The sequence below is a fragment of the Orcinus orca genome, chromosome 10 (assembly GCF_937001465.1).
Source record: "Orcinus orca chromosome 10, mOrcOrc1.1, whole genome shotgun sequence".
In the NCBI taxonomy this organism is placed as follows: Eukaryota; Metazoa; Chordata; class Mammalia; order Artiodactyla; family Delphinidae; genus Orcinus; species Orcinus orca.
Window position 1 is genome coordinate 73,147,624 of NC_064568.1, and position 27,978 is coordinate 73,175,601.

Genomic DNA, 27,978 nt, shown 5'->3' on the forward strand with positions numbered 1-27,978 from the left:
TTACAGGGGCTGTGCTGGGTCAAAAGTGGCTCTCTGGCCCCTGGCGTGTAGATTGCTGAGGAAGGGGTGGGGGATAGGCCCCAGGAAACCAGCTGGTGGCTGAAGGACCAGGTGGCGCTCTTCACCCCATCCAGCAGCCCTGGAGCCACACACTGGGCAACAGCTCCACCTGGTGGACAGATGGGGAGGGAAGCCGGTCAATAATCACATGGGAGGCTTAGAGGTGGAAGGGGCTCCGAGGCCTTACTTGTTCACAGAAGCCCCTCCCAGGCATGTGCTCTAGACTCCCCTAGATGAGGAATTCACTTCTGCAGAAGGGGATTAGGCAATTATTTGTTAGAAAGTGCTTATGTTTTTTGGAAATCTGTCTCCACCAGTCCCCTAATTGGGGGCTACCAAAGGCAACCTTTCAAATGTTTGAACACAGCTACAGTATCCCTCCCAAATCTTCTCCCCATTTGCTTCAAAATTCCAGTTTGGCCTTAACCTTTCACCCACTACATCTTCCTTTCCCTTGGGTATCTTTTTTTAATATATTAACTTCCAGAGAATCTCTCTTCCAATTCTATACCCAAACCACTCCCCACACACACTAGTAGCACCATTTTAAAACATCTTTGGATCTCAACCTCCTATTGTTCAGGGTCTGATATGCTGGGGAAGTTGATGCTCTAATTTGAGAATTAAATAGATGTCAAGAGCACAGCCTCTGAAGTCAGATAGACCAGTGTTCAAATCTGGGCTCTGCCACTTACTAGCTGTGTGACCTCAGGCAAGCTTCTAAGCCTTTCTGAGCTTCAGTTTCCTCATCTATAAATTGGGAATAGAGGCATTTACTACCTGGAGTTACGGTGAATATCAAATGAGATAAGGCAGGTAGAACACTTAGGACAGCTCCTGGCAACATCATTCAGCTCCTACGTGGCCATTATAACCACATTTTTCTCGTGTTTGGGGCTGTAAGGGAGCGCTTTGGGGAAGAATAAGGTGAAAGGGCAGAGAGGAGAAAAGAAGACTTTGTGGAGTTAGCCTTTCCCATCTAGCACAAATCCCAGGTGAAATCCAACAAATGAGTACCTTGTTGCAATCCCATTTCCAGGGGTGTCTGACCACCTCCACACCCTCACCGACCCACACATAAACACACACACACACACACACACACACACACACACACAAAAACACCGGCGGGCCTTGACAGTTCTTTGACACTCAGAGGGTTTAAAATTTAAATGTCTTTGAAGGCAAGAGAAACACACCAAAATAAACACACCTCCCGCTAAGCAGAGAAAGGGAAACTTGGCAGGGGCCCCAGAACTTTCCCCACCCCCAGCCCTCCCTAAACTTCCTCTTGTGGTTTCTCAAGAGTACAACCTGTTCTCAACCTAGAGAACAGCGCCTGGGGCAGGGGGCTGGGGCTTGCTGAGGCTTCCATCGCACCCCACCCTATGATGAGAAGGAAGGAGGGTGTCTGTGTAGAGGAGTGGCCTAGAGGTCCACATAGTTCTGACCTTCACATCCTGCTTACCAGTGATATCGGTGTGGCCGCCCTCTACCCTCAACTCCCAACATCAACACCCATCCCCCCAACCCACACCCCTCCCTCAAAGGCAGAGGCTAGAGGTAGTTTGACTGCAGGCAGAGAAGGACAGCCTCTGGGGCTCCCCAGATCTGTTTAGAGGGCTAATGTGAGAAATCTAGAGTTTCAGAAAAGTAGTGGAAAAATGGCTGGAATCCATGGAACCTCTGCCCTGTGGCCCGGCTGGCATCATGGGCAAGTCCCAGTCTGCCTGGAGGGATGGGGTCAGATGCGTGGATGCAGCTTTGGGATGCAACAGCTGTGAGGAAGTAAGGTGTGCATCTTAAGACTGCTTCTACTCCCTGACCATCTTCCTTACTCAGCTACAAAGCTGGATTGTTCCCCTTGGAATCTAGAATATGAGGGTCTCTGCTCTTAAAGATTCCCAGCAAAAGAGGTATCTTGGTTTCCCATCTCCCCGGATTCTGGCACATCACCTCCATGCATCTTTCTTGCATGAAACCTTGGTTTGTTCCTCTTGGTGACTGAGGCTTACTCAGGAGAAAACACACACACACACACACACACACACACACACACACACACACACACGGCCATTAGGAAAGGATACCAGCTCTGTGTAGTCTCCACAACTCCAGGCCTGCTGGGGCTCCCTGTAAACAGCACCAGTGCCCACACTCAGCTAACAGATTGCTCTCCTCTGTATCTCCCGAGACACAGGACCATAGCCTCCCTTTTGGAAATTCCTAAGCCCCTGGCTCAAGGGCACATTCCATGTGGTCAGTCAAGGAGGCAGGCTAGCCAAATGGTTAAGAACAGGGTCTCCCAAGTCAAGTGACCCGGGTTTAAATCCCAACCCTGTCCTCTTTAGGAAAATTATCTCCTCCATGCCTGAGTTTCCTCATCTATAAGATGGAGATAAGCCTAGTGCTTACCTCAGAGAACTGTTAGGAGGATTAAATGAGACATTACACCTAAAACATTTAGAAGAGTACCTGACAGTGCTATATAAGCCTTAGCTAGTATTCTGAACCTTTGAAGGAAGGAAATGGGAAAGAAAAGACACTTGGGATCATGGAGATCATGGTCTAAAGGACGGATCCTGCTGGAATTCTCAGATATGCTTTTGCTCCTAAATTCCAGGGGGGTAGAAGCTCTGACTTGTTTACCATTATATCCCCAATATTTAGCCTGTGCAGGCAGTGCAGCCACAGCAAACAGGCGGTGAAAGAATTCACCGTGTCAGCCATCTCTCAAATGAGCCTGGGAATTGGAAGAGCAGAAGAATCTTCAGGAAAGCAATGGTAGATCCAGTTCTTTTCACTAATGTCTAGTTCCAAAGAGAATTGAGGTGGGGGGGGGCAGAGAGCAAGGATTTGTTAGAAGAAACAGTCCTAGCAACCAAGGATGGGGGGCGGTGCCCCAGGATTGTATGACTGTTCCATCGTCCTGGGGTAGACTCTCCCAGCTGCACCTAGCTGGGAATTTCTGGGGTCTTGGGGACCAGCCCAGAAACATGCCTTTCCCTGAATTCATCCAGTTCATTCCTACCTCTTCTTCAGGTCTAGACAGTGGGTTAAAGAGAGCAAGAGCTGTTTCTGGGTCCCTATTGTTTCCCAACTCCCAACACCACAGTCAGGGTTCAGTCCAGCTCTGCAGAATGAGTAAGTTCCCACAAAGACTTCCCCCCACTTCTCTGCCTGGTGACTATTCATCATTCAGAACCAACTCAAATGTCCTCTTCTCTCTGAAGCCTTCCCAGCCATCCCAACGTGACACTTCGTCTCTGTTGTTCTATGACTCAGGCGAGATCACTGTGGATGAATAACATCACTGCACGCTCAGCATCCCATCCAATCCCACACACAGTAGGTGCTCAATGTTTGCACATGAATACATTAAGGCTCCCTCAGTAACAGCAACCAATTTCTTCAGTTATTCCTCTTGTTGACACATTAAAAGACACAGAAGAGGGTAAGGCCGTCAATTGCGTACCCATCAGACACCAGAGGGACCGCCACTGAGAGGTCCCTCTTTCCAGTCCTGTCCTCTGGCCTCCTCCCTCGGCCCTGGCTGGCAGGATGACCCCAAGGCTCCCTGCCCACATGGCTTCTGCCCTCCTTCCGCCTCCCACCCCATCTCTGAGGTATGAAGAACGACAACAGACAGCCCAGTGAGGTCACTGGGCTTCCAGATCAGCTTGGAGGGTGGCTGCGCAGACACAGAGAAAGCTCAGGGCTTTGGGGGGCTTCTCCGCCCTTCAGCCACGTGCAACTCAGAAAGAAACTGACCCGAGCTTTGAGAGACAACCAGGAGGTGATGAGGACACCATGACCTCCTTAACCCCCCCACTTCAGACCGCCCGCCCAGGTGTCCAGCCTCAGCTTGGAGGCCCCAGCGAAGAGGGCAGACGCTGACACCCATCTGTCTTGGCTTCTCCAGCCCTCGAGCCTACCTCCTCGGCAGGTGAGCCCCCCGGAGCACCGACTGTGGCTGCACACACTCTCTCCCGCCGCCTCTCGCTTCTGTCTTTGGGGACATGGGGAGGGGGTCGCTACCTCCAGCCACGGCGAGGGGCGTGCACCCCTCCCCCAGGCGCCCAAACAGAACCAGTTTCCACCGCCGCAGGCGCGGCGTGTTTACAAAGTCGCCGCCGCGCCGCCAATCCCGAGTTTAAAGCTGGGCAGGAAGTGGGGAAGAGGGGGCGGGGGAGACAAAGGGGCTGGGTGCTCCGCTCAGCTAAGGTTTGGGCCCCGACTCCTCCCGGCGGCTCAGCCTGCGCAGCGACCCCAGCCCGCACATGCCGCTGCACGTTCCCCCGGTGAGGGGCGGGGGTGCCCCCCAGCCGCAGGTGCGCCCCGCGGGCAGGCGCGGTGCAGTTTTCCAGACATCTGCCTGTGAGCGTTTTCCACTCATCCACTCGCCTCTCAGGAAATAAATAACATTAGGCGCTGCTTCTTGACCTCTTACTCTCCGTCTGCACAGTGATAGACCCTTTGAGTGTATTAGCTCATTTTACCCCCTGCTATCCATCCCATCCCAGTTTCGCAAAAGACGAAACCGAGGCACAGTGAGATTAGGTAATGTGCCCGAAATCCCACAGCTGCCAAGTGCTGGGATTCAAACCCAGCTTCTGCGTCCTGCCAGACACCCGCAAACGGAGACGAATGAGGCGTGGTGCACGAAGGACTCCCATCCGGAGAGGCTGACCCGCGAGTGAACCGCAGAAAACCACATGCACCACGTTGACGCAACGGCCTGGGAATAAGGCGGGCAAGGGACAGCCTCTTGCCGCCGGCGCTTCCCGGCTCGCCCGGCAAATACCTACGGATTAATACACGGCGAGAAGGCAGCGGGATGCGTTGGAACACCTGGATTGGGTGGCTGCTGGGATCTAGTTCCAAGTGGGCTGAGGGGCCGCCAGCACAAAACAAGGTTTCCTCAAATTTCCCGCTCAGAAGAATCACCTGGAGGTTTTAAGAATACAGAATCTCAGACCCCTCCCCTAGAGAGTAAATGATGGGGACCCAGCGGGACCCAGGCAAAGGTTGCTATCAGGCACCTTTGGAGTGTTCCAGGGCTGTGCTTCTTACGAAAAGCGACTTCATTTCAAAATAGGTGTAAAACCGAGAGCTCATTTTCCTGGCCACTTCCAGGGCTTACTGAACGCACCGCTCACAGAAGGCCAAGTGAGCGGGGTCACCCAACACACCCTCCCGACCCCGCTGGGCCTAGGAAAGCCCAGAGGGGCGCGTGTCGCCCCGCCCCCTAGCCGCTCCTCCCCGCCCGGTGACTACAAGCCCCATCCTGCCCTGCGCTCATGCACATTACGCCAGAGCAAGATGGCCGACGCGGCGGCCACTGCCGGGGCTGGCAGCTCCGGAACGGTAAGGGCGGGAGGCGCGAGGCCGAAGCCGAGAGAGTCGGGGCATTCTGTAACTTTCTCCTAGCCTGGGCTACAATCTTATACCCAGAAATCCAGCCCCACCATGAGCTCTGAGTGGAGGAGGGTCTTTCAGGTCGTACGTGACCCCCTTCTCGAGACTCGGCGGTTGCCTCCTGAGTTGGTGGACTTGTATACTGATTGGCCCGTTCTCTGTTGGGGGGGGTTGGGAGCCCGGAACACCTCCTGATTGGTGCAACGAGGCCGCTTTCGCCTTCTTATTGGCTCGCCAAAGTTGGGAGGGATTCCCGTTTCAAAATACTTCCTACTTGTAGGTCCTCTACTTAGCATCATGTGTTGTTTGTTGTTTTAATTTTCCTCGTTAGCAAAGTGGTGTGGAGGTGGAAGGAACAAGAGAGAGGTCACTTTTTTTCTGGGAGATGGATATGAGTTCAATCCCATCGTGCGTGTTTCTTCAGCTATATATTCTGATAATCTGCTAAAATAGAAAGTAGAAAACAGCCGTTTTGTTATTGGAATTGTAAGTATTAGGTAGGCAGAAAGGCTGTCTCCGAATTTAGAGCCCCCGGGGTGCTCAGTTATTACTCATTTGGCCAAGAGCTGTAAGTCTAAACATCAGGGACTACCACATCTTATTAAGCACTAATAAATAAGTATTTAGCAAAAGAACCTTTGCTTGCCGTTGGCAGTATGTGAACTCTGTGATTGCATCCTTGTCCTCTGGATGAAAACGTTTTCTCTTTCTGGGCTGCTGATTCACAGAGATCAGGAAGTAAACAGTCCACTAACCCTGCTGATAACTACCATCTGGCCCGAAGGCGAACCCTGCAAGTGGTTGTGAGCTCCCTGCTGACAGAGGCAGGGTTTGAGAGTGCTGAGAAAGCATCTGTGGAAACATTGACAGAGATGCTGCAGAGCTGTAAGTACCAGGAAACAATAGGCCTTCCTCGAGTCAACCAAACATCTGTTCTGTGTCCTGCATTGTGATAGTGTTAGAGAGAATTTAAGAAAAAGAAGAACATTGTTAAGTGACCTACAGGCTTTAGAATCAGATAGACCTGGGTGTAGGTCATCACTCTGCCACCTAATAGCTTGGGTTAACCACTCAGCCTCCTGAACCTCAATTGCCTCCTTTGTGAAAAGGAATAATAATTTGTACCTCCTGGAGTTTTGAGTATAAGTGAGATGTATATGTAAAACAGTCAAAGCTGGGAACGTTGTAAGCTCTCGATGACTTGTAGGTGCTGTTATTATTGCTGCTTGTTCTCTATGCTCAAAGAACTTACAGTTTCATTGGAGAGTCAGGATTAATTCCCGTGAAATAGATGCTGCACATTATATAATCAAATGCTATATTATGTGATACAAAGAGTGAGGGTGAATAAGTTTTAGAAAACGGAAAAAAGAAAAAAACACCCTTTTAAAAGGAAGTATCTTGAGGTTTAGGAGCCTGGAACGGTCTCACATAGGCTTGTGCATGTACACTGTATTTCCCTCTTTGGGTCTTTGGAGGGGAGGGGAGGATGGAATGAGGGTTGTGGGTGTTTAAGGTGTTTGAGAGCAGAATCAACCCTATGAATGGAAGTGAGAGAAAGGTTTAGGCAGAGAGAGAAGTTGAGCTGCAGTACAGGCCAAACAAAGAATTGGCCAACTCAGTGGGGTGCTCTGGAGCAATTATTGCCCATCAGAGTATCTGACATCAGTCCCCCAAAGCCCTGCCTTTGTAGTCTGGTCTTGATCAGTCACTAGACGTGGGCTGCCCCAGGAAGGCTGTGATCTGGGTTGAGGTGACTCTCTGCAGCTGTTGTTTGGAACTTCACGATACCAAATGTTTTCCTAAAACAGCCATCTCAAACCCCATTAGACTCTTAAATATTGAGGACCCCAAGGAATTTTGTATACATGGGCTCTATATATAGAGATTTTTGTCACATTAGAAAATAAAACTGAGAACATTTTAAAACATAAGAATGCACAAGCACACATTCCATTATCCAGCAGAGCCACGATGTCATCATAGGTGACATAGCCTCCGGAAAACTGCATGAGAGAATGAGACTAAAAAAGTCAAAGGATGTCTCATTTTATTATGAAAATGGTTTTGACCTGTGGACCCATCCCAGAAAAAGTCTCTTTTGTATGTAAAATTCACAATTTCAGAATTTTCCTGGAGCTGCCCATCCACCTCTGAAACCCACTCATGGAGCCCAGCTTCATGCTTCCCCTTTCCCCTGAAGGAGTTTAGCATGGCTGAAAAGAGGTTCAGCTTCAGGTAGAAGAAACAAAAACTTGACAACCAGATAATAAGACCTTTTTTTTTTTGTGGTGGCACAATGTACATATCATAAAATTACCATTTTAATTATTTTTCAGTGTACAATTCAGTAGTGTTAAATATACTCACAATGTTGTACAACCATCAGCATTTCCAGAACTTTTTCATCATTCTAAACAGAAACTGTATCCATAAACAGTAACTCCCCATTCCTCGTTCCTCCCAACTCCTGGTAACTCCTAATCAATTTTTTTGTCTCTATGAATTTTTTTTAAAATAAATTTTATTTATTTAGCTGCGTTGGGTCTTTGTTTCTGTGCGAGGGCTTTCTCTAGTTGCAGCAAGCGGGGGCCACTCTTCATCGCGGTGTGCGGGGCTCTCACTGTCGTGGCCTCTCCTGTTGCGGAGCACAGGCTCCAGTTGCGCAGGCTCAGTAGTTGTGGCTCACGGGCCCAGTTGCTCCGCGGCATGTGGGATCTTCCCAGACCAGGGCTTGAACCCGTGTCCCCTGCATTGGCAGGCAGATTCTCAACCACTGCACCACCAGGGAAGCCCTGAATTTTTTTTTTCTAGATACCTCATATAAGTGGAATCTTAAAATATTTGACTGTCTGGCTTATTTCATTAGCATGATGTTTTCAACGTTTATTCATGTTGTAGCTTGTATCAGAATGTCATTCCTTTTGAAGGCTGAATAATATTCCATTATATGGATAGACCACATTTTATGTATCCATTCATCTGTGGATGGACACTGGGTTATTTCTACCTTTTGTCTACTGTGAATAGTGCTGCTATGAACATGGATGCACAAGTAGTGCTGCTATGAACATCATGCACTCTGTTTGAGTCCCTGTTTTCCCTTCACTTGGGTGGATATCTAGGAGTGGAATTGCTGGCTCATATGGCAATTCTGTGTTTAACTGTTTGGGAACTGAGAGTAAGACTTTCTGCCTTTGATCCTTTCCTAGACATTTCAGAAATTGGGAGGAGTGCCAAGTCTTACTGTGAGCACACAGCCAGGACGCAGCCCACACTGTCAGATATTGTGGTCACACTTGTCGAGATGGGTGAGTACACCTCCAGTTTCCATTTCTTCAGTGCAGCTGAGTTGGACGCATGAGAGAGACAGGAGTCCCCAGGAGGCAGCCCCCTCTGCTGAGTGTTCTTAAATCCCCTCATGAGTCTCCTGGTTTGCTTTTAGCTTGAGAGAGTTATCAAAAGAGGGTTCCTCTGAACCCCTTTAAGAGGCCTCCTAACTCCCCCTTCGGGGATTCTGCTGGAGCTTCTTTTGAGTGGCAGCAAAGCTCTTGTGTTGGGAGTTTAACTATTTCACCACAGTATTACTTCCCCTTCCATGTTCAGTATCCAGTGGTCTGGGCAGTGATTTTTGTTCTCCTGTTTCTTAGGTTTCAATGTGGACACTCTCCCTGCTTATGCAAAACGGTCTCAGAGGATGGTCATCACTGCCCGTAAGTGACTCTGAACTGAGGTACTCAGGAGTGCTCAGTTAATGCTGGTGGAATGAATTGGTTGACTAGGGCAGGGATTGGTGTGTAGCTACTGCCTCGTTGCAGGCTCCCTTCCATTATTTGCGGCTACCTACCATGTAATCGTTATTTGGGCTAGTCAGATTAGGATGTGAAGTTCAGTCACCAGAAAGGTAAACCATCTCGATGCTACTTGAAAAATGTGAGAATGCTTGTTCTTCCTTAGATCAAGGGTCAGTAAACTATGGCCTATAGGCCTAACGTGGTCCACCTCCTGTTTTGTAAATAAACTTTTGTTGGTACACAGCCATGTTTACTTATTATCTATGGTTGTTTTCATGCAATAATGGCAGAGTTAAGTAGTTGTGACAGGCTGCACAGCTTGCAAAACCTAAAATATTTACCTCCTGTCCCTTTATACAAAAAGTCTGATGATCTCTGCCTTAGATACACTGAGTGCCATAAACTGAGTTGATTGGAGTAACTAGTTTGGGTTTGCAGGACCTCGGGAGAATTCACTAGATTTTTTTTTCCATCACTCCTTTCAGGCTGGCATCTTTTCCTTTTTGGCTGTGTTGGGTCTTTGTTACCGTGCACGGGCTTTCTCTAGTTGCGGCGAGCGGGGGCTACTCTTCGTTGTGGTGCACGGGCTTCTCATTGCGGTGGCTTCTCTTGCTGCGGAGCACGGGTTCTACGCGCGCGCAGGCTTCAATAGTTGCAGCATGACACAGGCTCAGTCGTTGTGGCTCGCGGGCTCTAGAGCGCAGGCTCAGTAGTTGTGGTGCCCGGGCTTAGTTGCTCCGCGGCATGTGGGATCTTCCCGGACCAGGGATAGAACCTGCGTCCCCTGCATTGGCAGGTGGATTCTTAACCACTGCACCACCAGGGAAGCCCAGCTGACATCGTTTTAAGATGCTCCTCTCAAAGTGGCAGTGAAAGGTGCCATTTTCAACCCCTCTTGCTCTCGTTGGCCCTCGCTTAACTTACCCTGGCTCCGTGTCTGTCTTTGTTACCTGGGTTCTTGAAAGGAGTTAGCAGCCCACCTAACTTCCTTAGGTCCTCAGCCTGCTCTTTATGTAGTTAGCTTGTCTCAGCCCCGCACTCACCGCCCTAAGAGGCATGCAGTCAGGATTGTTGTAGATGGGAATGTCACCCCAGGTCATGCCGTGCCGGGCGTTGTTGGGGGGCGGACGTACCTTTTCAGGTCCTCAGACCATTAAAGGCCTTTTATTGGTAGAATTACAAAGTGCCTGTCGCATAGAACATTGAGGTCCAGGATTTACTTTGAGAAAAGGAGGGTGTGGGTAGAGACGCGAGGCCTTGGGTGGAAGAGTAACCGCCGGTGACTCTGTTGCAGCTCCAGTGACCAATCAGCCGGTGACCCCCAAGGCCCTCACTGCAGGACAGAACCGACCCCACCCGCCACACATCCCCAGCCATTTTCCCGAGTTCCCCGACCCCCACACCTACATCAAAACTCCGGTGAGTGACAAGGCCACCCTGAGGGCTGTGACTGACGCAAAAGCAGACTCCATTTTCCTGGCTGTCAGGCTGGAGTCCAGAAGTTTGTTGGTCACAGGGTAGTTCAGAACTCACAATGTCGTTCCTCACTGGAAAACAATTTGACAAAGGAGAATTATCTTCTCCAGTTTGCTGGCGAAAATATAGTTAATAAATGAACTGAAAGTGGCACCGTTTCGCCTGTCCCACAGAGGAACCTAGCCACGTAGAGAAGAGACACATTCCACAAAATGCTGGTAGTAATTCTTGGTGGGATTATAGGTAACTGTTGTTTTGTGTGTGCTTTTCTGGGTTTCCCAAATTTTCCATAATAGGTAAGAGTTATTTTTGAAATCAGGGAAAGAGTTACTTAAAACATACTTGGGGGAATTCCCGGGCAGTCCAGTGGTTAGGACTCCGTGCTTTCACTGCTGAGGGCCTGGGTTCAATCCCTGGTCTGGGAACTAAGATCCCACAAGCTGCATGGTGTGGCCCCCACAAAAAAGACAAAAAATAAAACTTGGTAATATGAAATGGAACTTATCATAACTGTGAGCTCTGGGTCTGTGTGGGACAAGTCTAGTTGTCCTCCTTAGTTCAGATGTCCTCCGAACATGTCCTCCGTGTTCCAATTTGCCTCCTAGCGATTTCACCTTCCTTTGGGAAGGTACAGTGTGCATAGGAGTCCCCAGAGGCTCTTCTACTCGCTTCCTGTGTCCCCGCCTCCACACTGCGTCCCGGTGCAAATATGGCCACGATGCAGGGTTGGGGCGAGTCCTCCAGGAGATTTTTCCACACCTCAGGGGCAAAGGAGCAGGTGGTCAGCCACCATTGCAACGCAGCCATTGCTCTTGACCAGGATTTTCTGTATTAGTGTCCTAGGGCTGCTGTAAAGTGCCACAAACTCGGTGCCTGAGAACAACAGAAGTGTATTATCTTGTAGTTCCAGAGGCTAGAAGTCCAAAATCAAGGTGTCGGCAGGCTCCCTGTGAAACCTTTGCCCAGCCTCAGGTGGCTTCTAGGCAGTTCGTGGCGCCCCTTGGCTTGTAGGTGCGTCACTCCAGTCTTCCTCTTCACACGGCCCTCTCTCTGTAGCTCCGTCTTCACGTGGCCATTTCTTATAAGGACACCAGTCATATCGGATTCTTACCACCCTACTCATATGACCTCATGTTAACTGATTACATCTTGCAATGACCCTATTTCCAAATGAGATCATATTCTGGGGTCCTGGGGGTTAGGCCTTCCACACGTCTTTTTTTTAGGGGGCTATAATTCAACCCACAGCAGTCTCTAACTCTTTTGTAGCATATGTCTGTCAGTACAGTATTAAGCACATGCTTCAGTATTTATTTGCTCATTTACGTGAATGTTATAATGTAACACAGTACTAAAACAATATACGTTGAAAGATCATCTGACCCTTATTAAAGGTTCAGGAAACTGGTGCTCCTTTTTAGTGGCAGCCACGTTATAGCCTCAGCTTTTGTATTTTTTGAAATCTTGGTTTAATACCTGGTGGAATACGATGTAGGAGGTCTGGTGCTAAGTTCAGTTTATTTTGATACTTTAACAGCTCTCATAGTTGAAAAAGGTACAGTACAAAGATAGGTGGGATCTTAGGCTGCCCGTAATAAATCATAAAACTAATTTTTTTCATTCTCATCTACCAATTATTTGAAGACTTATGTTAAAATTTTCCTATTAAATTTCCAACTTTTTAAATGTCAAACGGGTTATCTTAAAAATAATTGTAAGATGTTGCATTTTAATGTTTTTAACCAGCATGTTCAGAATCCTGTTAAATTCTTCATCTTGGGAAGACTTTAAACATGTCAGAAAGTTCTGTTGTCATGTTACACTGAGGGCCCCTGGGTGGTCCCCGGCAGGGCTTCCCTGGCAGGGCTTCCCCGGCAGGTGTGTGGGGCTGAGAATTGCCACTCTCCCTTCAGGATGTGTCTCTTATGCCTGAGTCCAGCTGTTGCTGGAGCTAAATGAAGGCCCGGGATCACGTAAATGTAAATGTTTGTATATTTCTTAACTTTTAAGATTCAAAGTAAATGTTAATCATAGTTATATTGTTTCTTTCTGCCCTTCCTCTGCCCTTGGGGATCTCTGCTCTCAGTGACGGTAGGGGTCATTTAAAGGGTGGGAGGACAGAGCAACAGCAAGGCAGGAACCCGAGGAGGGCAGTGTAGTCATTGGTATTTCTCTAGTGTCTTTGCTGTTCTCCATTTAGACGTACCGTGAGCCTGTGTCGGACTACCAGGTCCTGCGGGAGAAGGCCGCGTCCCAGAGACGAGACGTGGAGCGGGCACTCACTCGTTTTATGGCCAAGACCGGCGAGACCCAGAGTCTTTTCAAAGATGACGTCAGCACGTTTCCCTGTGAGTGTCTCCACTCTGTGGACCCTGGCTTGTCCTTTGAGATCATCGCCCCATCTTCCCTCTCTCTCAGTGTCATTGGAAAAAACGAATAAGCTTTGTCCTTGTCTTGTGGAACTTGTTCTTCATTTCTGGCTCCTTTTTCTAGGTCTTAAGGGCCTGTCCCTAACTGATGACTCCAAAACAGTAATGGCCTCTGTTGGGATTGGGCACTTGAAGTGCATTGAGTTGAGGTTACCTCGAGGGTGACTGAGCCCCAGGCATCAGAGAGGCTCATTTAGCAGAAGGGGCAGCCCTGGTGGTAGAAGGACCCTGGTGGCAGGGGGCAGGGCAGTTAAAGAACCTCTGCCAGACTTTGCCTTCACTACGTCCTCTCACAGGGCTCACCTTATAATTTCTCATCTCAGCACTGTTTCACTGTGTGACCAAGTGTCTTCCTCTCCACAGGCCTCAGTGTTTCCAAAGGGGAGTGAGGGAGATTGGTTTAGATGATTCATTCAGTCAGCCAGCTCCTGTTGGATTCTCGCTGTGTGCCTTGGCCCGGAACCACAGCGGCTAAGTTATTAAGTCCAGACACTGTGCTACTCACCTTCCCTACGCTATCTCATGAACTCCTTGAGTGAGCCTCTGAGTTAGGAACTGTTACTTCCACCATTCCAGGAGCCAAGGCTTAGAGAGAAGAGAAATGAAGTAATTTGCCCAAGGTCACACGGAGAGTAGATAGCATTCAAACCTAGCTCTTTCTGTCTGCAGGACTCCACATCTGAGCCATGTTAAAAATAACCTTAGAGTGTCTCCTGATAATGACATTCTACCATGGAAGTGTGCACAAGACTTTCTTTTTATTTTTTATTTATTTATTTACTTATTTATTTATTTACTTATTTATTTATTTACTTGCTTACTTTTATTTGTTTATTTATTTAATGATTTCGCCTACTCAGCCTCCGTGCTTTTTGGAGGAATTGGGTCACTTGTGTACCTGAAGCGCCCTCTAGCTCAGTGGATATACTTCCACGCAGAGAGTTCTCAAGTCCGCTGTCGGGACCTGAGTCCTTCAGGTTGAAGGGATCCACATCCCTGCTCTAAATGAGGCTGGGGGTTAACTGACCTGATGCTTTGCTAGGATTCAGCCCCAGTTCTCTCTGATTTTAGTGGTACTTGGTAAAAGTAGGCTGTGCAGTCATATTGCCCGAGTTCAAATCCCACTCCACCACTTCCGGTGTGCTTGAGGAGGTCACGTAACCTCTCCGGGCCTCAGGTTCCCCTTCTGTAAAATGGGGTTGGTAATTGTACTTACTTAATAGGGTGGAGGCGAGAATTAAAGATAACACGTAAAGCCTGTAGGACACTGCCTGGCCTGTGCTAAGCGCTCGAGCGTGTTAGCCATCACTGTCATTCGCTGCTGCTCGCTGATCTGTCATAAGGCTCTCGGCCTCTCTTCCAACCCCCCAGTGATTGCTGCCAGGCCTTTCACCATCCCCTACCTGACCGCTCTTCTTCCGTCTGAGCTGGAGATGCAACAAATGGAGGAGACGGATTCCTCGGAGCAGGACGAGCAGACAGACACAGAGAACCTCCCTCTTCACATCAACACGGTGGGTCCTGCCTTCTGCCCGCTTCAGCACGCCCCCCGCAGTAGCCCGTGCTGCTCTCTGCCTATCACCCTGGGGATTGGACAGGACCTACCTCAGGTCTCTGGCCCCACGTTAGGGACTTGCATGATGGGCCTGCAGTGATCCAATTGCAGCACGATCTCTAGCTCGAGGGATAAGTCTGTGTCCTGGGGATCCATTCATTCATTCAACAAATATTGAATGAGCACCTGCCAGAGTCAGGCAGGTGCCAGGTGCTAGGGAATTAGCAGGAGGCAAGATAGACAAAATGTCCTGCCCTAAAGGAGCTAAGGAAAAGTGAGAAATTAGGAGATGGGGGTAGGTATGGGCCTAGGGGATGTGGTATTAGATTGGGTGACTGAGAAGGTGACAGGTGAGTAAAGACCTGAAGGGAACAAGGCTCGCACGTATCTGGGAGTAGAGCGTTCCCCACAGAGGGAACAGCAGATTCGAAGGCCCTGAGGTGGGTGCTGTTGTGCTGAGGAATGGCAAGGCCATCAGGGTGGCCAGTGTGGCATGAGCAGAATGGGGGGAGGAGAGCAGGGGACGAGGTCAGAGAGCTCCTGGGGAAGTCAGGTCTTAACGGTACCTAAGCACTTGGGCTTCTTGTCAGTACGATGGGAGCCCCTGGACATACTGAGCAGAGGAGGGTCTCAGGATCGGTGAGGTTGCTGGGTCGAGGGTGGACTACAGAGGGTGAGGGCAGAAGCAGGCTGGTCGGGAGGCTGGTGCAAGAAGCTGAGAGGTGGTGGTAGAGGTGAAGACACAGGTAGATTATTTGGTCAGATTCTAGATTATTTTCGGAGCAGAAGCGACTGATGGAGTGGATGTGAGAGAAAGAGAGTCAAAGATAAATGCAAGGGTTTTTTTCCTGAACAACAGGCAAGATGGAAGTTCCCTCAGCCAAGACAGGCGAGACGGTTGGGTGGAACAGGTGTAGGGGGGAAGCCAGGAGCAGAGGTTTACACGAGGTAAGTTTGAGATGGTTATTAGACATACGGGTGGTGGGGTCAGGTAGGAAGGTGGATAGGCGCATTGGAGTTCAAGGAGCTTTTGGGCTCAGGAGATGCAAACCTGGGAGTCCTCGGCGTGTAGATAGTGTTTAAACCACGAGACCAAGTGAGTGCCTAGGGGGCGAGTGAGGATAAAATAGAGAAGAGGTGCCAGGGCTGAGCCCTGGGGCTCTGCGCTGTTCAGAGGGTGAGGAGATGAGGAACCGGCCAAGAAGATGGAGAAGGCACAGCGGGAAAGGTGGTGGAACCGGGGAGGGTGTGTGTGTGTGGGGGCTGCGGCGTCCCGGAGGCCAAGGGAAGAAAGCGTTTCAGGGAGAAGAGAGTGATCAGCTGTGTCTGAAGCTGCAGTTAGTTCCAGTCATCTGAGGACTGAGATGTTGCCCATTAGATTTGGCAACGGGCATGCAGTTTGTGACCTTGACAATGGCAATTTCAGGAAGAATGAGAGCAAGTGAATTCAAAGAGAAAGAGAAGAGAGAAACTGGAGTCAGTGAGTGTGGACTTGTGTTGTCCGTTACAGTGGCCAGTAGCCACATGTGGCTATTTAAGTCTAAATTGATGTAAATTAAATAAAACAAAAAAATTCAGTTCCTTGGTCACACCAGCCACATTTCAGTGGCCACCTGTGGCTCGTGGCTACCCTACTGGGCAGCACAGATATGAACAGTTAAATCATCACAGAAAGTTCCATTAATGTAGACCATGGTTTCAAGGAATTTTGCTGTGAAGGGAAGGAGAGAAAATGGAGCGGTAACTAAAGGGGAAGAATTGAGGAGGTCAGAGAGGTGTTTTGTTTTTTATCTTTATTTTTAAATTTTGTGTATTGATTTTTTTAGCCACACCTTGCAGCTTGGGGGATCTTAGTTCCCCAACCAGGCATCAAACGTGGACCCCCCACGGTGGAAACGTGGAGTCCTCACCACCGGACTGCCAGGGATGTCCCTTATCTGTTTTTTTAAAATAAAAGAAATAACAGGATGTTTGTATGCTGATGAAAGTGATCTGGTAAAGTTGATGCAGGAGAGAAAGAAACATTTTGGAATGATGACCTTTGGTAAGGGAGAGGGCATGGGATTTAGTGCCCAGAAGGAGGGGTTAGCCTTATTGTGGACATTTCAGAGCCAGGATAGGAGATAAAATGTGTGGGCACAGAGACAAAGGTCGGCGGGGAGGTGTGCTTGTTGAAACTGGTGGGTGTTCTTTTCTGGTTACGCTGTATTGTACTCGGCAAGTAAGAGGATAAGACCTACTCTTGTTCATGCATCAGGGGAGAAAGTGCCAAGTAGAGTCACAGACCTGCTGAAGCTCTAATGCCTTTAAAGCTTACAGGACCCTAAGAGTCAGGTTACCACATTCATCCATCCTTTAAGGTTGGCCCTGGCTTTTAAGCAAGGGATGGCCCAGTGATTGTAGCTGGACTGAGGGTTCCTCGTGTTCTCTGAGGTGTGAGGCCCCAGGATGCAGGTGCAGAGTGCCAGTGCTGACTCTAGTATTTGCTGAAGGTCTCCCGTGCCTGAACACACATTTCTTTAATGTTGAATTATTCCTTTCAGAATTAGGGCTGGGAGCCCATGGCTCTGCATAGAGCAGAGGAGCTCTGTTATTCTACACTTCTGTTTTGGACTCAGTTAATTTGGTCTGAGGTATGGTGATTGTGGCACGGACTAAGATGAGGTTCACCTTATGAGAAGGCGGAGTCTTCTAAACAAACATCACTGTCCCTTTATAAGTACAAAGCAGCTAAAGGGCTTGCAGATGTGTTATCTAAAACTCCGGGTAATGTAATGACATAGGTGAGGTCATGACGGTGAGTGAACTGAGGCTGAAAGGATGCCAGGAACTGCCTGAGGCCAAGCCAGACAGGAAGAGTAGAAAGATCTGAGCCTCAGAGTCAGACTGGCCTGGCCTCAGATCCAGACCAGGGTACTTTCCAGCTCATGACCCAGCATCTGAGTCTGTTTCCTCACAAATGCAAATAGGAGTAGGAACACCTACCTCAAGGGGAAGTGAGGAGCCTGAGATAAAATGAGCTCGTCCGTATCAGGTGCCTGGCACATGGCCGCTCATGGTACCCACTGCCCCCCTCCCCCTGCCCCTGCTGTATGACCACATGCTCTTCTGTACAAAATAAATAAATAAAAAGACTTCAAGAGAAGGATTCCAGCAACAATTTATGACAGTCAGTTGGGCTTGTTATTTCGTTGGACTGGCAAATATGTTTAAGACTCAGAATGTACGAAAAGATGTATGGTGACAGTCTTTCACCTGTCCTTGTTCCCTGTCATCCATTTTCCCTCCTACAAAGGAACCAGTGTCACCAGTCTCTTGTGAATCCTTCTAGAGATGTTTTTTAATTGTTATTTTAAGCACAAACAGTTCTTTCCCCTTGCTTGCTTTCTTTGTGGCGATATCTCGGTGGTCGTTGCACGCTGTATGTGAGGAGCTGCTTCATCCCTCCGCATAGCTTCCTCCTGTTGCATTGTGTGGACTTAGTGAGCCAGTCCCCTGCGGATGTTTACGTTGTTTTCTGTCATTAGCATTTACAGACATTGTTACGGGAAGTTCAATAACTGGTGTTTTAAATTGTTCTTTTATCTATCAAGGTCACAGCTGTCAAGGACTGTTGCTAGGTAGTTACTCTGTTTAACTTGGTTCTGGTTACTCCGTCTAGGAACGTGAAGGGGCTATTCATTTTGTTTATTTATTTATTTATCGGCCACACTGCGCAGCACGTGGGATCTTAGTTCCCTGACCAAGGATCAAACCTGCGCCCCTGGCAGTGGAAGCGTGGAGTCTTAACCACTGGACCGCCAGGGAAGTCCCAGGGCTATTCATTTTAAATTGGCGTATCAGAGGATTCTTTTCTCATACATTTCAACGAGCTGCCTTCTGCAGGCAATCCCAGTGTCTCAACTTTTACTCTTTTCTGAACAATGTACCATTCATGTCCTCAGCAAGTATTTGTTTAGTACCTGGTAAGTGCCAGATACTGTTCTGAGTGCTTGGGACACATCAGTGACCAGAACAAAGACAACAGCTGCATCTCGGGAGCCCGTGTGTTGGCAGTGGGGGAATGACCATAGACGTAATACATAAATGCATCACTATATAGTATGTAAAAGATGAAAGTGCTACGGGGGAAAACTGAGTAGGGGAGGATCCAGGGTAAAGGGTGGAGGTTTCAGTTTTAAATAGGGTGCTCAGGGTACACATCACAGAGAAGGTGACGTCTGAGCAGAGTCTTGAAGGAGGTGAGGGAGTGAGCCATGTGGATCTCTGGGGAAGAGTGCCCTGGAAAGGGAACAGCCAGTGCAAAGGCCCTGGGGAATAGCACAAAGGAGAGTAGAGGTGTGACTGAGGAAGGTGGGGCCGGGGGAGGGGAGGGAGAGGTTAGATCAGGCGAGGCCTTGTGAGCAGTTTTAAGAACTGTCTTTTCATTGGATGAAGTGGGAGTCCTGGGAGGGTGTGGAGCAGAGGAGAGGCAGGTCTGAACTTCTCCAAGGAGCACTGGCTGCGCTGGTGAGAATGGGACAGGCAGAGGAGGGACTGTGGCGGGAAACCAGTTAGGAGGCTGTTGTCCATCTGGGTAAGAGACACTGGTAGGTCCTACCAGGTGGGTCGCGGAAGAGATAGTGGAAGTGGTCAGATTCTGCCTGTATTTGGAAGATAAGGCCAAGAAGTTTTCCTAACAGATTGGCTGTGGGATGCCAGAGAAAGAAAGCAAGCAGGAGTGACTGCAGAGTTTTGGACTTGGACAGCTGGGAGGACAGGACGGGAAGACAGTGGGAGAAGCTGTTTGTGCTCGTGGTTTAGTTTTAGGCACGTTGAATTTGAGATGCCTGCTTGCCCGCCACGTGGAGATGGCGGGTGGTTGAGCGACAGTGGCCGTGCAGGCCTGGAGGTCAAGGGAGATGTGAGGGCTGGGGAGGTTCAAGTGGGGGATGCTGCTGTGGAAGTGGTGGTAGAAGCTGTGAGGCTGGATGCAGTCACCCAGGGCGCATGGGGTGCATGAGGGGCGTGCATGAGGAGCGTGCCCTGAGTCTGGCCTTTCCCGGCCCAGGTCGCTCCTGACAGACCTTTCTACTCCCACCTGTTTTTACAAATCTCAGTCGTTTTAGTACTTTACTTCTTTTGTCTACTCCTCCTGTCCCTCCCCATCTCAAGACTCCCTGTCCCCAAAGACAGCAAAGAAAGTGGCATTTCCAGAAGCTCTCCTTGGGCGTAGAGAAGCCTGTTGTCCCATGACTCGTGCCCCAAGTCCTGGCCTCATGAGGCATAGCGAGCTGAGTGGGAGGAGCCTCCAGCAGTGATCCCAGGGCACCCCTGACTGGGTCCCCTCCACCCTAATCATCTCAGGAAGCACTTAAGGCACAGTTGAACTTCCAGTAACTTTGAAGGTTGGGCGTTTCCTGTAGAGAGATGAGAGGAGGGAGGTAGGGGTGAGCTACTAAACCGAGCTGTTAAGAACTTCAGAAAGGTCAGAGCCTGGTATCCAAGGCAGGTCTGGGTGTGGTCAGACGTGTCCAGCACCTAGTCTGGCACGAGCCAGCCAGGCTGATCTTGGGGTACTTGCTTTCAAGAGAGCCTCCGGGAGGTCCACAGTGACTCTGGTGCCACCGGACTGGGTGTTGGAGAGGGAAGGCACAGGGGCCCTGGATGAACTGGGCCTCTGGGGAGAACAGGGCTGATGGGCAGTGAGAGGGCACACAGCCGAACCTCAAAGTCATTGCTTTCTTTAGTCTCGTTGAGCCCAGACTGGCGCCGCCGTCCTAGGCCAGTGGTCCCCATGGGAGAGCCTTCCATCTGTCCACTGTCCCGCTGTCTTCTGACAGCATAATCTCCTGGTTGAGGTCAAGTCCTCTTCTGCCTCAAGTTACAGAACGGGAATCCCAGTGACAGAACCACTGGTCTGTCACCAGGGGGCGCAGCCCAACCAGCTGCTTCTGGTCCCTTATAGCCCCCTGGGCCTGAGCTGCTTCGTGTGATTTTTATCCCCTTCGCCTGCAGCTTCTGCTCATTTTAAAGAACTTGGAAAATAGAAGAGAGTGTAAAAAAGGAAAGGAGAATCAATCACCCATATTTCCAGAAGCCGTTTGTAAAACTTCAACATATTACTGTTTTCTATGTCTACATCCCATTGTGATTTTTTTAAAAACTGTTTAACTGAGATCATATTGAATATATTCAAACTTACAAGCTTTTCTCCAAAATCACTTTCCTCAAAAAACGCACAGCAAAAGGCCTGATCCCGGGGCTGCAGGTGGAGGTTTGGGATGATGTTCCTGTGTGGGTGCCCGCACGTGCTGCTTTGCCCTCATGGGAGCTCGCAGGGCTTGAGCAGTTTCTGGCCTCTGCTGGGATATGATCATTTGTACCATGTTGCAAGTACCAGATATTTGAGAATTTGCGGGAAAACCGATTATGATTTACGTGAGTTTTGGTCCGGGGGTGCCCTGTGCACATGATTTGTTCAGTCCTGTACCTCTCAGTCCTGCCGGGCATCGGGAGCCACTTCTCTTTTTCTTTGACTCCGCACAGGCTGGGCTTCCTCCCTGAAGCGTGTAAATTGTAGCCCCTGACTCTGCCCCTCCCAGTTCTCTGTTCCTTGTAAGTCCTGTCCCTGCCTCTGAAGAGGTTCAGGGTCTGGTGTTCTGTGTTCCACTGTGTCAAAGCTGGTGCTCTCGCCTTCCTCTGATAGCAGCCGCTGCCTGGCCTCTTTTCGTCTGGGGCAGAGAGAGGCACATTAGCCAAAAGGTGGTGCTTGGGCTTCTAATTTCTCAACGAAAGGGATGCTAACAGTAGTTCTTACCGTGGGCATGATCTCTTTCCTTATGCCATTTGGTATTTTGCTTTATTTCGGCTTTTGCTCAAAGGATGATTCTGGAGCCGAGAAGGAGAACACCTCTGTCCTGCAGCAGAACCCTTCCTTGTCGGGGAGCCGGAACGGGGAGGAGAACATCATCGATAACCCCTATCTGCGGCCTGTGAAGAAACCCAAGATCCGCAGGAAGAAGTGAGTTGGAGGCCAGGGTGCAGAGAGGCCTCCCTGGCCAACCGCGGTGGCCTTCTCTGCTCCTTGGCAGAAAAGAGAGGCTCACCGGTGGTTCTGAACCTTGGGGAGAGCTACTCTGGTGAGAGGGGAATGTTTTCCCCTTTCCTCTCCGTCCTCATCTCCCGCATGTACCTTTTGTTGCATGGAGGTTGAGCATCCCGCAGCCCAGGGACCAACCCTCACAGCCCAGCAGTTGTTCCCCCGCAAGAAGGAGAGCAGCTGGGGCCCCCACCAGGCGGGCTGCATGGATTCCTCTTCTTTCTAGGTCCCTCTCATGAGCTGAGAAGGAAGCCTGCCTTGTAGAGAGACGCGGATGCCACCCTCCTTGGGGAGTTAAAGCCACTCGAGGGAAGAAGAGGGTGGCCGCCTCGGGGACAAGCCGAGGCTCTAGGGTGTGACCGGGCATGATTTTAATAGCAAACTCTCTATTAAGATTACCTGTTTTCACTGGATGTTTGGGTTGACGAAGATACGATGGTAACAATGAGGCTTTTTAAATCAGCCGGGCCATACCGTGGGGCACAGGAGCAGCCAGTGACTTCGTTTATAGTCATGGAACTTGATTCCTTGAAACCTGGGAGACCAGGGAAGGTGGTAGGAAAGAAAGGTCTCTTTGCCTGCTTTGCTCACTGCCGGAAAGACTTTGCTTAGTTTGTATTTCAGGATATCTTGACCCCTTTTATTGACTGACAGTTTGTGGCGCCTATTTTATCATCCTAGAACCTCCTTACTTCTCACCTCACCTGGGCTCCACGTGCCCCGTAGAGCTGATCGAAGGTTGACTTTCCCTCCTTTAACATGTTGGAAACAGGAGGCCCACCCGTCGCAGCCTCAGTCTGGGGCCGGCAGGAGTCAGGAGGCATAAGCAGATGCGTGTGGAGTAGAATGAAAGGCAGTACTGACTCTCATCGGCATCTGATGAAAGCTCCCTAAAGCAGGGCAGCACCCTCTCCTGAGGGGTTTATCATTTACTGTCCCTCTGTGGACCATGTGCTTGGAAACAACCAAGTTCTGCCCCATCCTGGGAAAAGAGATTTTCTTTGACAAGAGCCTACATCAGTGGATATATTATGCTGTGATTTGATGGAGGAATCACTGGTTTTATGCAGTAGGAAAAGGATTTGCTGGGGGGTGGGAGGTGGCGGGGATGAGATTTTGAAGGCCGGGCTTAGCCTCATGTTCTGAAAGCTGAGAAACCTGTTTGGTCTGCTGGAAGTTGGCATGGATGGAAGGCCACGTGCCCACCTATACCTTGCAGAAGTGGGCCAAGAAGAGCCTGCAGGTCTGAATCTGTCCAGCCTCTTTGCCTCTTTATCCTTTTTTGCCCTACAAACCAAAAAAGAAAGATGCTGGGCAAGCTGGTACCTTTTGACTGTTCTCCAGAGGAAGAGGTTGTAAAACCAATTTGGAGGAAGAGAAATGCCAGTGACACCTGGAGGTTAACACAGGGTAAAGGAGGAGAATCCTGGGTTAGTGTCCTAAGGTCCATACTGAGCTCTTCTGATACTCGGCTTCCACAGTCATCTCTTAACCTTCCGTCCTCTTGGTGAATTTGAAAACTCGAAAATCCTGGTGACTTGACAGCAGGCTCCACGCTCCTCTGGCCTCACTGTTCTCTCAGCATTTCATCCCACTGGCTGGAAGGAAAGTGCTGCTCGTCAGCACCTGAAGAGAGGATACTGAGTGAGAAAATCGGATTCCCCAGCTCTGCACCAAATAAGAGTTCTTCCGGTTTGTAGTGACCTGAGACTCCTCCAGTTGAAAGTAGTCAGATCGGGCCTCTGCTGACCCCCTCTGAGCTTGTCAGTTGGCTCTTGGTGATTCTTGGCCTGTTGAGTTTAAATATAGCTCCAGGTTTGAGCCAGGGCTGAAACTTTCCCGGCTTGCTGTTCTCACCCGCTCCCAGGAGCAGCAATTCCTCCTGCTAGTGTCCCAAACAAGCACCTGTTGAGTGCTGTAACACTAAGGCATGAGGTGGGATTTGGAAAAGAATTTCCCTTTCTGCTGTTGAGATTTCAGAGGCCTTGCTGCTGTAATTCAGTTCTGCGTGAGACACTGGGAGATGGTCGGACAACCTGAAACATTGACCTGACTATCGTGTAAAAACTGTGCATAATCCTCAATGGATATTTATAAGTTTTTATTTTTTATAACTTTGGGGGAATCGTGGAGGGAAAAAGTAGTCAACAGAACCAGATTAAGCATGTGATTTATGAGCTCTTAATAAAAGTTCATAATAAAAACTTTGTAAATGAAACAGAATTATAAGCTTTGAACTTAATTTGTATGCAAATGTTATAGCAGTGAGTAAAGCTGTATACCAATAAGTAAGGCTTAGCCCTTATGTTGGACAGAGTACCCTTTTCAACTGTCTAAAACTTTTTTTATTTTGGAAGTCTGCAAACACAAAACTAGGGAGGAAAGTATATATACTTTCCCTATGTATTCTTCACCCAACTTCAACACCTATCAACATCTTTTCTGTTTCATCTATTTCTTCTACTTTTTTCTTTTATTTTTTATTCCTAGAGTATATTTTAAAACAAATCTAAGAGCTATGTCATGTAATCTGTAAATATGTTGTTATGCATCTGATAGACTTTTTAAAGTTTTTTTTGAGGTAATTATAGATTGAGGATGTTGCCCAAAAAAAAAAATGTTCAGGAAGGTCCCATGTACCCTTCACCCAGTTCCTTCATTGGTAGCATCTTGAATAACTGTAGTATAATACCAAAGCCAGGAAAACGACATTGGTACAATCCACAGGGCTTATTCACATTCCACCATTTTGTGTGTGTGTGTGTGTGTGTGTGTGTGTGTGTAGCTCTATGCAATTTTGTCATGTGTACATTCACAATCAAGGTATAGAACATTGTGAGGGGGAGGGATAAATTGGGAGATTGAGACATATACACACTATACTATATATAAAATAGGTAACTAATTAAGGCCTACTGTATATAGCATAGGGAAGTCTACTCAATATGCTGTAATGACCTATATGGGAAAAGAATCTTAAAAAGAGTGGATATATGTATATGTATAACTGATTCATTTTACAGCAGAAACTAACACAACATTGTAGGGACTTCCCTGGTGATCCAGTGGTTAAGAATCCGCCTTCCAATGCAGGGGATGCGGGTTTGATCCCTGGTCGGGAAACTAGGATCACACACGCTGCAGGGCAACTAAGCGCGCGCGCCACAACTACTGAGCTCACATGCCTCAACAAGAGAGCCTGCGTGCCGCAAACTACAGAGCCCATGCACCCTGGAGCCTGCACGCCACAACTAGAGAGAAGCCTGCACACCACAATGAAGAGCCCGCACCGCAATGAAAGATCCCATGTGCAGCAACTAAGACCCGACGCAGTCAAAAAAATAAAGAAAATAAATATTTTTATAAAAGAACAATGTAGCAGATAAACTTATTTAAAAAAACTAACAACATTGTAACTATACTCCAATAAAAATTAAAATATATATAGAACATTTCCATAACCACAAGGTTCCTTCATGCTGTCTCCTTATAACCACATCCACCTCTCACCTCTTCTCCATCCCTACCCCCTGGCAGCCACTGCTCTGTTCTCCATCTCTATAATTTTATTTAAAAAATATTATATAAATGGAATCAAAGTTTGTGACCTTTTGAAGTTGGCTTTTTTCACTTAGCATAAGCGAGTGAGAGCCATCCAGGTGGTTGTGTGTGTCAGTAGTTCCTTTCTTTTTATTGCTGAGTAGTATCCCAAGTATGGATGTACCATGTCTGTTTAACCACTCACACAAGGAGGGACATCTAGGCTGTTTCCAGTTTGGGGCTATTACGAATAAAGCAGCTATAGACATCTGTGTATAGGTTTTTATGTAAACATAAGTTTTCATTTCTCTGGAATAAATGCCCAAGAATGCAGCTGCTGGGTCCTGTGGTAACTGTATGTTTCATTTTAAAAGAAACTGAAACTCTTTTCCAGAGTGGCTGTACCAGTTTGCGTTCCTGCTAGCAGTGTACGAGTGAGCCAGTTTCTCCACGTCTTCACCAACGTTTGGTGTTACCTTTTTTTTTATTTTTTTAATTTTAGCCATGCTGATAGGTGTGCGGCAATACTCATTGTGATCTTAATTTGCGTTTCCCTAATGGCTAGATGTTAAACATCTTTTTTTCTTGGCTGTGTTGGGTTTTTGTTGCCACACGCGGGCTTTCTCTAATTGCGGCGAGCGGGGGCTACTCTTCCTTGAGGTGCGTGGGCTTCTCATTGTAGTGGCTTCTCATTGCGGTGGCTTCTCGTTGCGGAGCATGGGCCCTAGAGCACACAGGCTTCAGTAGTTGCGGCACGCAGGCTCAGTAGTTGTGGCGCACAGGCTTAGTTGCTCTGCAGCATGTGGGATCTTCCTCAGCCAGGGATCTAACCCATGTCCCTTGCACTGGCAGGCAGATTCTTAACCACTGCACCACCAGTGAAGTCCCTAGATGTTGAACTTCTTTTCATGTGCTTTTTTGCTGTCTGTGTATCCTCTTTGGTTAATTATCCATTTAAATCTTTTGTCCATTTTCTAACTGGCTTGCTTCTTTGTTTTTAGATTTCTTTATATATTCTGGATACAAGAACTTTGTCAGACGTGTGGTTTGCAAATACTTTCTCTACAAGCTGGTCTTTTCATTATCTTCACAGGGATCTTTTGCAGAGCAATAGTTTCTAATTTTGATGAAATCCAATTTATTTTTTCTTTTATGGACTGTGTTTTTGGGTTGAGCCCTACGTCCTGCAGATCTTTCTCTGTATTTTTTCTAATATTTTTATAGATATATGTTTTATGTTTTAGGCCTTGATCTAGTTTGAGTAATTTTTTTTAAGGTTTTTGGGGTTTTTTTGTTTGTTTGGTTTGGTTTGGGTTTTTTTGGCCAAGCTGCTTGAGGGATCTTAGTTCCCTGACTAGGGATCAAACCCGGGCCCCTGCAGTGGAAGCATGGAGTCCAGGACCACCAGGGAATTCCCTTGAGTAAATTTTTTTATAAGGTTGGGGTTTAGGTTGAGTTCACTATTTTGCCTGAGGATGTCCAATTGATCCAGCACCCTTGATCAAAAGTTACCCTTCTTCCATTGAACGATGTTTGTACCTTTGTCAAAAATTAGGTTTTTGTATGGGGGGCATATTTATGTGGGTTGATTAAGACTTTCTTTTTTTAACATAATCACCATATCAATATCACACTTAACAAATGAACAGTGATTTTATAACATCCCCTCGTATCCAGTTCATATTTGGATTTTTCCAGTTGTCTCAAAGATGTTTTTATTTTATTTTTTAATAATTGCCTGGTTTGAATCAGGATCAAAATAAGATCCACACATTGCACTGGGTTTTCACATCTCCTAAGTGTACAGCAGTCCCTCCCAGCTCCGGCCTGGGGATGAGGATGCCCCTTTCCTTCGTTTCTAACCACGAGGCAGTTAAAAGGTGACGAGTGCAGTTAACTGAAACACCAGTAACGAAGTGGCCTGGCTTTGGGGGCCGGGGGCTGGGGTGGGGGACAAGTGTAAAAGGAACTGGTTTTCCTGGGCTTTGTTTTTGTGGAATCCTGAAGTCACTCAACTTAGAGGCATGTGGTTCAATAAAACAAGACTCGGTGACATTGGTACTTATGGCCCGACCACAACCTACCAGCTGTGAGATCTAGGGCAAATCCCTAAGCGTCCAAACCAGTTTCCATAAAATGGATACTGATGATACCTCATCAGGAGGATTTAATGAGAACGTCTGTACCTGTGCCTTATAAACGACAACGTTATTCCACTGCCAGACTTCTCTTTTTTCTTTTCTGTTGTCTTTAAAATTATACACAAGCTAATACTAATTGAGAACTTACCCCTTGCCAGTCGCTGTTCTAAGTGTCTTACACACATTGACTCATTTAATCCTCACGATTACCTCAATGTTCTTACTGTCCCCACTTGCAGTTGAGGACCTGGAGACCCAGGAGTTCAGAAACACCTCGGTCCGCTTAGCTGCTGAGGAGCAGAGCTGCGGTCCTGCCCCCAGCATCCTGCTCAAGTCCACGCCTTTCACCTTTCACACTCTTGCTTCGACCGCATGATTCTGTTCCTCGAAGGCATTGACACTACTGTGTGCAGAGTGGCTTCCACCGCACACCCACACGGTCTCTGGGAAGGGAGCTAGAAACGGAACCAGTTACGGAGAGAGT

General features: G+C 48.3%; 2 protein-coding genes across 6 annotated transcripts in view; one reads left to right on the top strand and one right to left on the bottom strand.

The window, feature by feature from the left end:
• Positions 1-4,188, bottom strand: part of CCND3 (cyclin D3) — an 81,290-nt gene extending 77,102 nt beyond the window's left edge. Inside the window, exon 1 of one of the 2 annotated variants that reach the window (XM_012532288.3) lies at positions 3,996-4,188. The gene's annotated coding sequence lies outside the window, so the exon portion shown is untranslated. The remainder of the gene's footprint in view (positions 1-3,995) is intronic. The other variant, XM_033424038.2, reaches the window with a different exon arrangement.
• A 1,113-nt stretch (positions 4,189-5,301) lies between these two features.
• TAF8 (TATA-box binding protein associated factor 8) lies at positions 5,302-27,978 on the top strand. Of its 4 annotated transcripts, none has more exons than XM_049716118.1 (9): positions 5,302-5,427; positions 6,207-6,363; positions 8,691-8,789; positions 9,129-9,191; positions 10,567-10,691; positions 12,949-13,096; positions 14,549-14,691; positions 21,596-21,735; positions 27,734-27,978. In XM_049716118.1, the coding sequence occupies exons 1-9, from the start codon at positions 5,383-5,385 to the stop codon at positions 27,735-27,737; spliced, it is 924 nt and encodes a 307-aa protein (XP_049572075.1). In that variant the 5' UTR covers positions 5,302-5,382; the 3' UTR covers positions 27,738-27,978. The 4 variants fall into 4 exon arrangements, with proteins under 4 accessions (XP_049572075.1, XP_033279928.1, XP_004267654.1 ...); XM_033424037.2 differs by lacking the exon at positions 27,734-27,978 and adding an exon at positions 22,495-25,686; XM_004267606.4 differs by lacking the exon at positions 27,734-27,978 and adding an exon at positions 22,040-22,639 and having other exon boundaries at positions 5,303-5,427.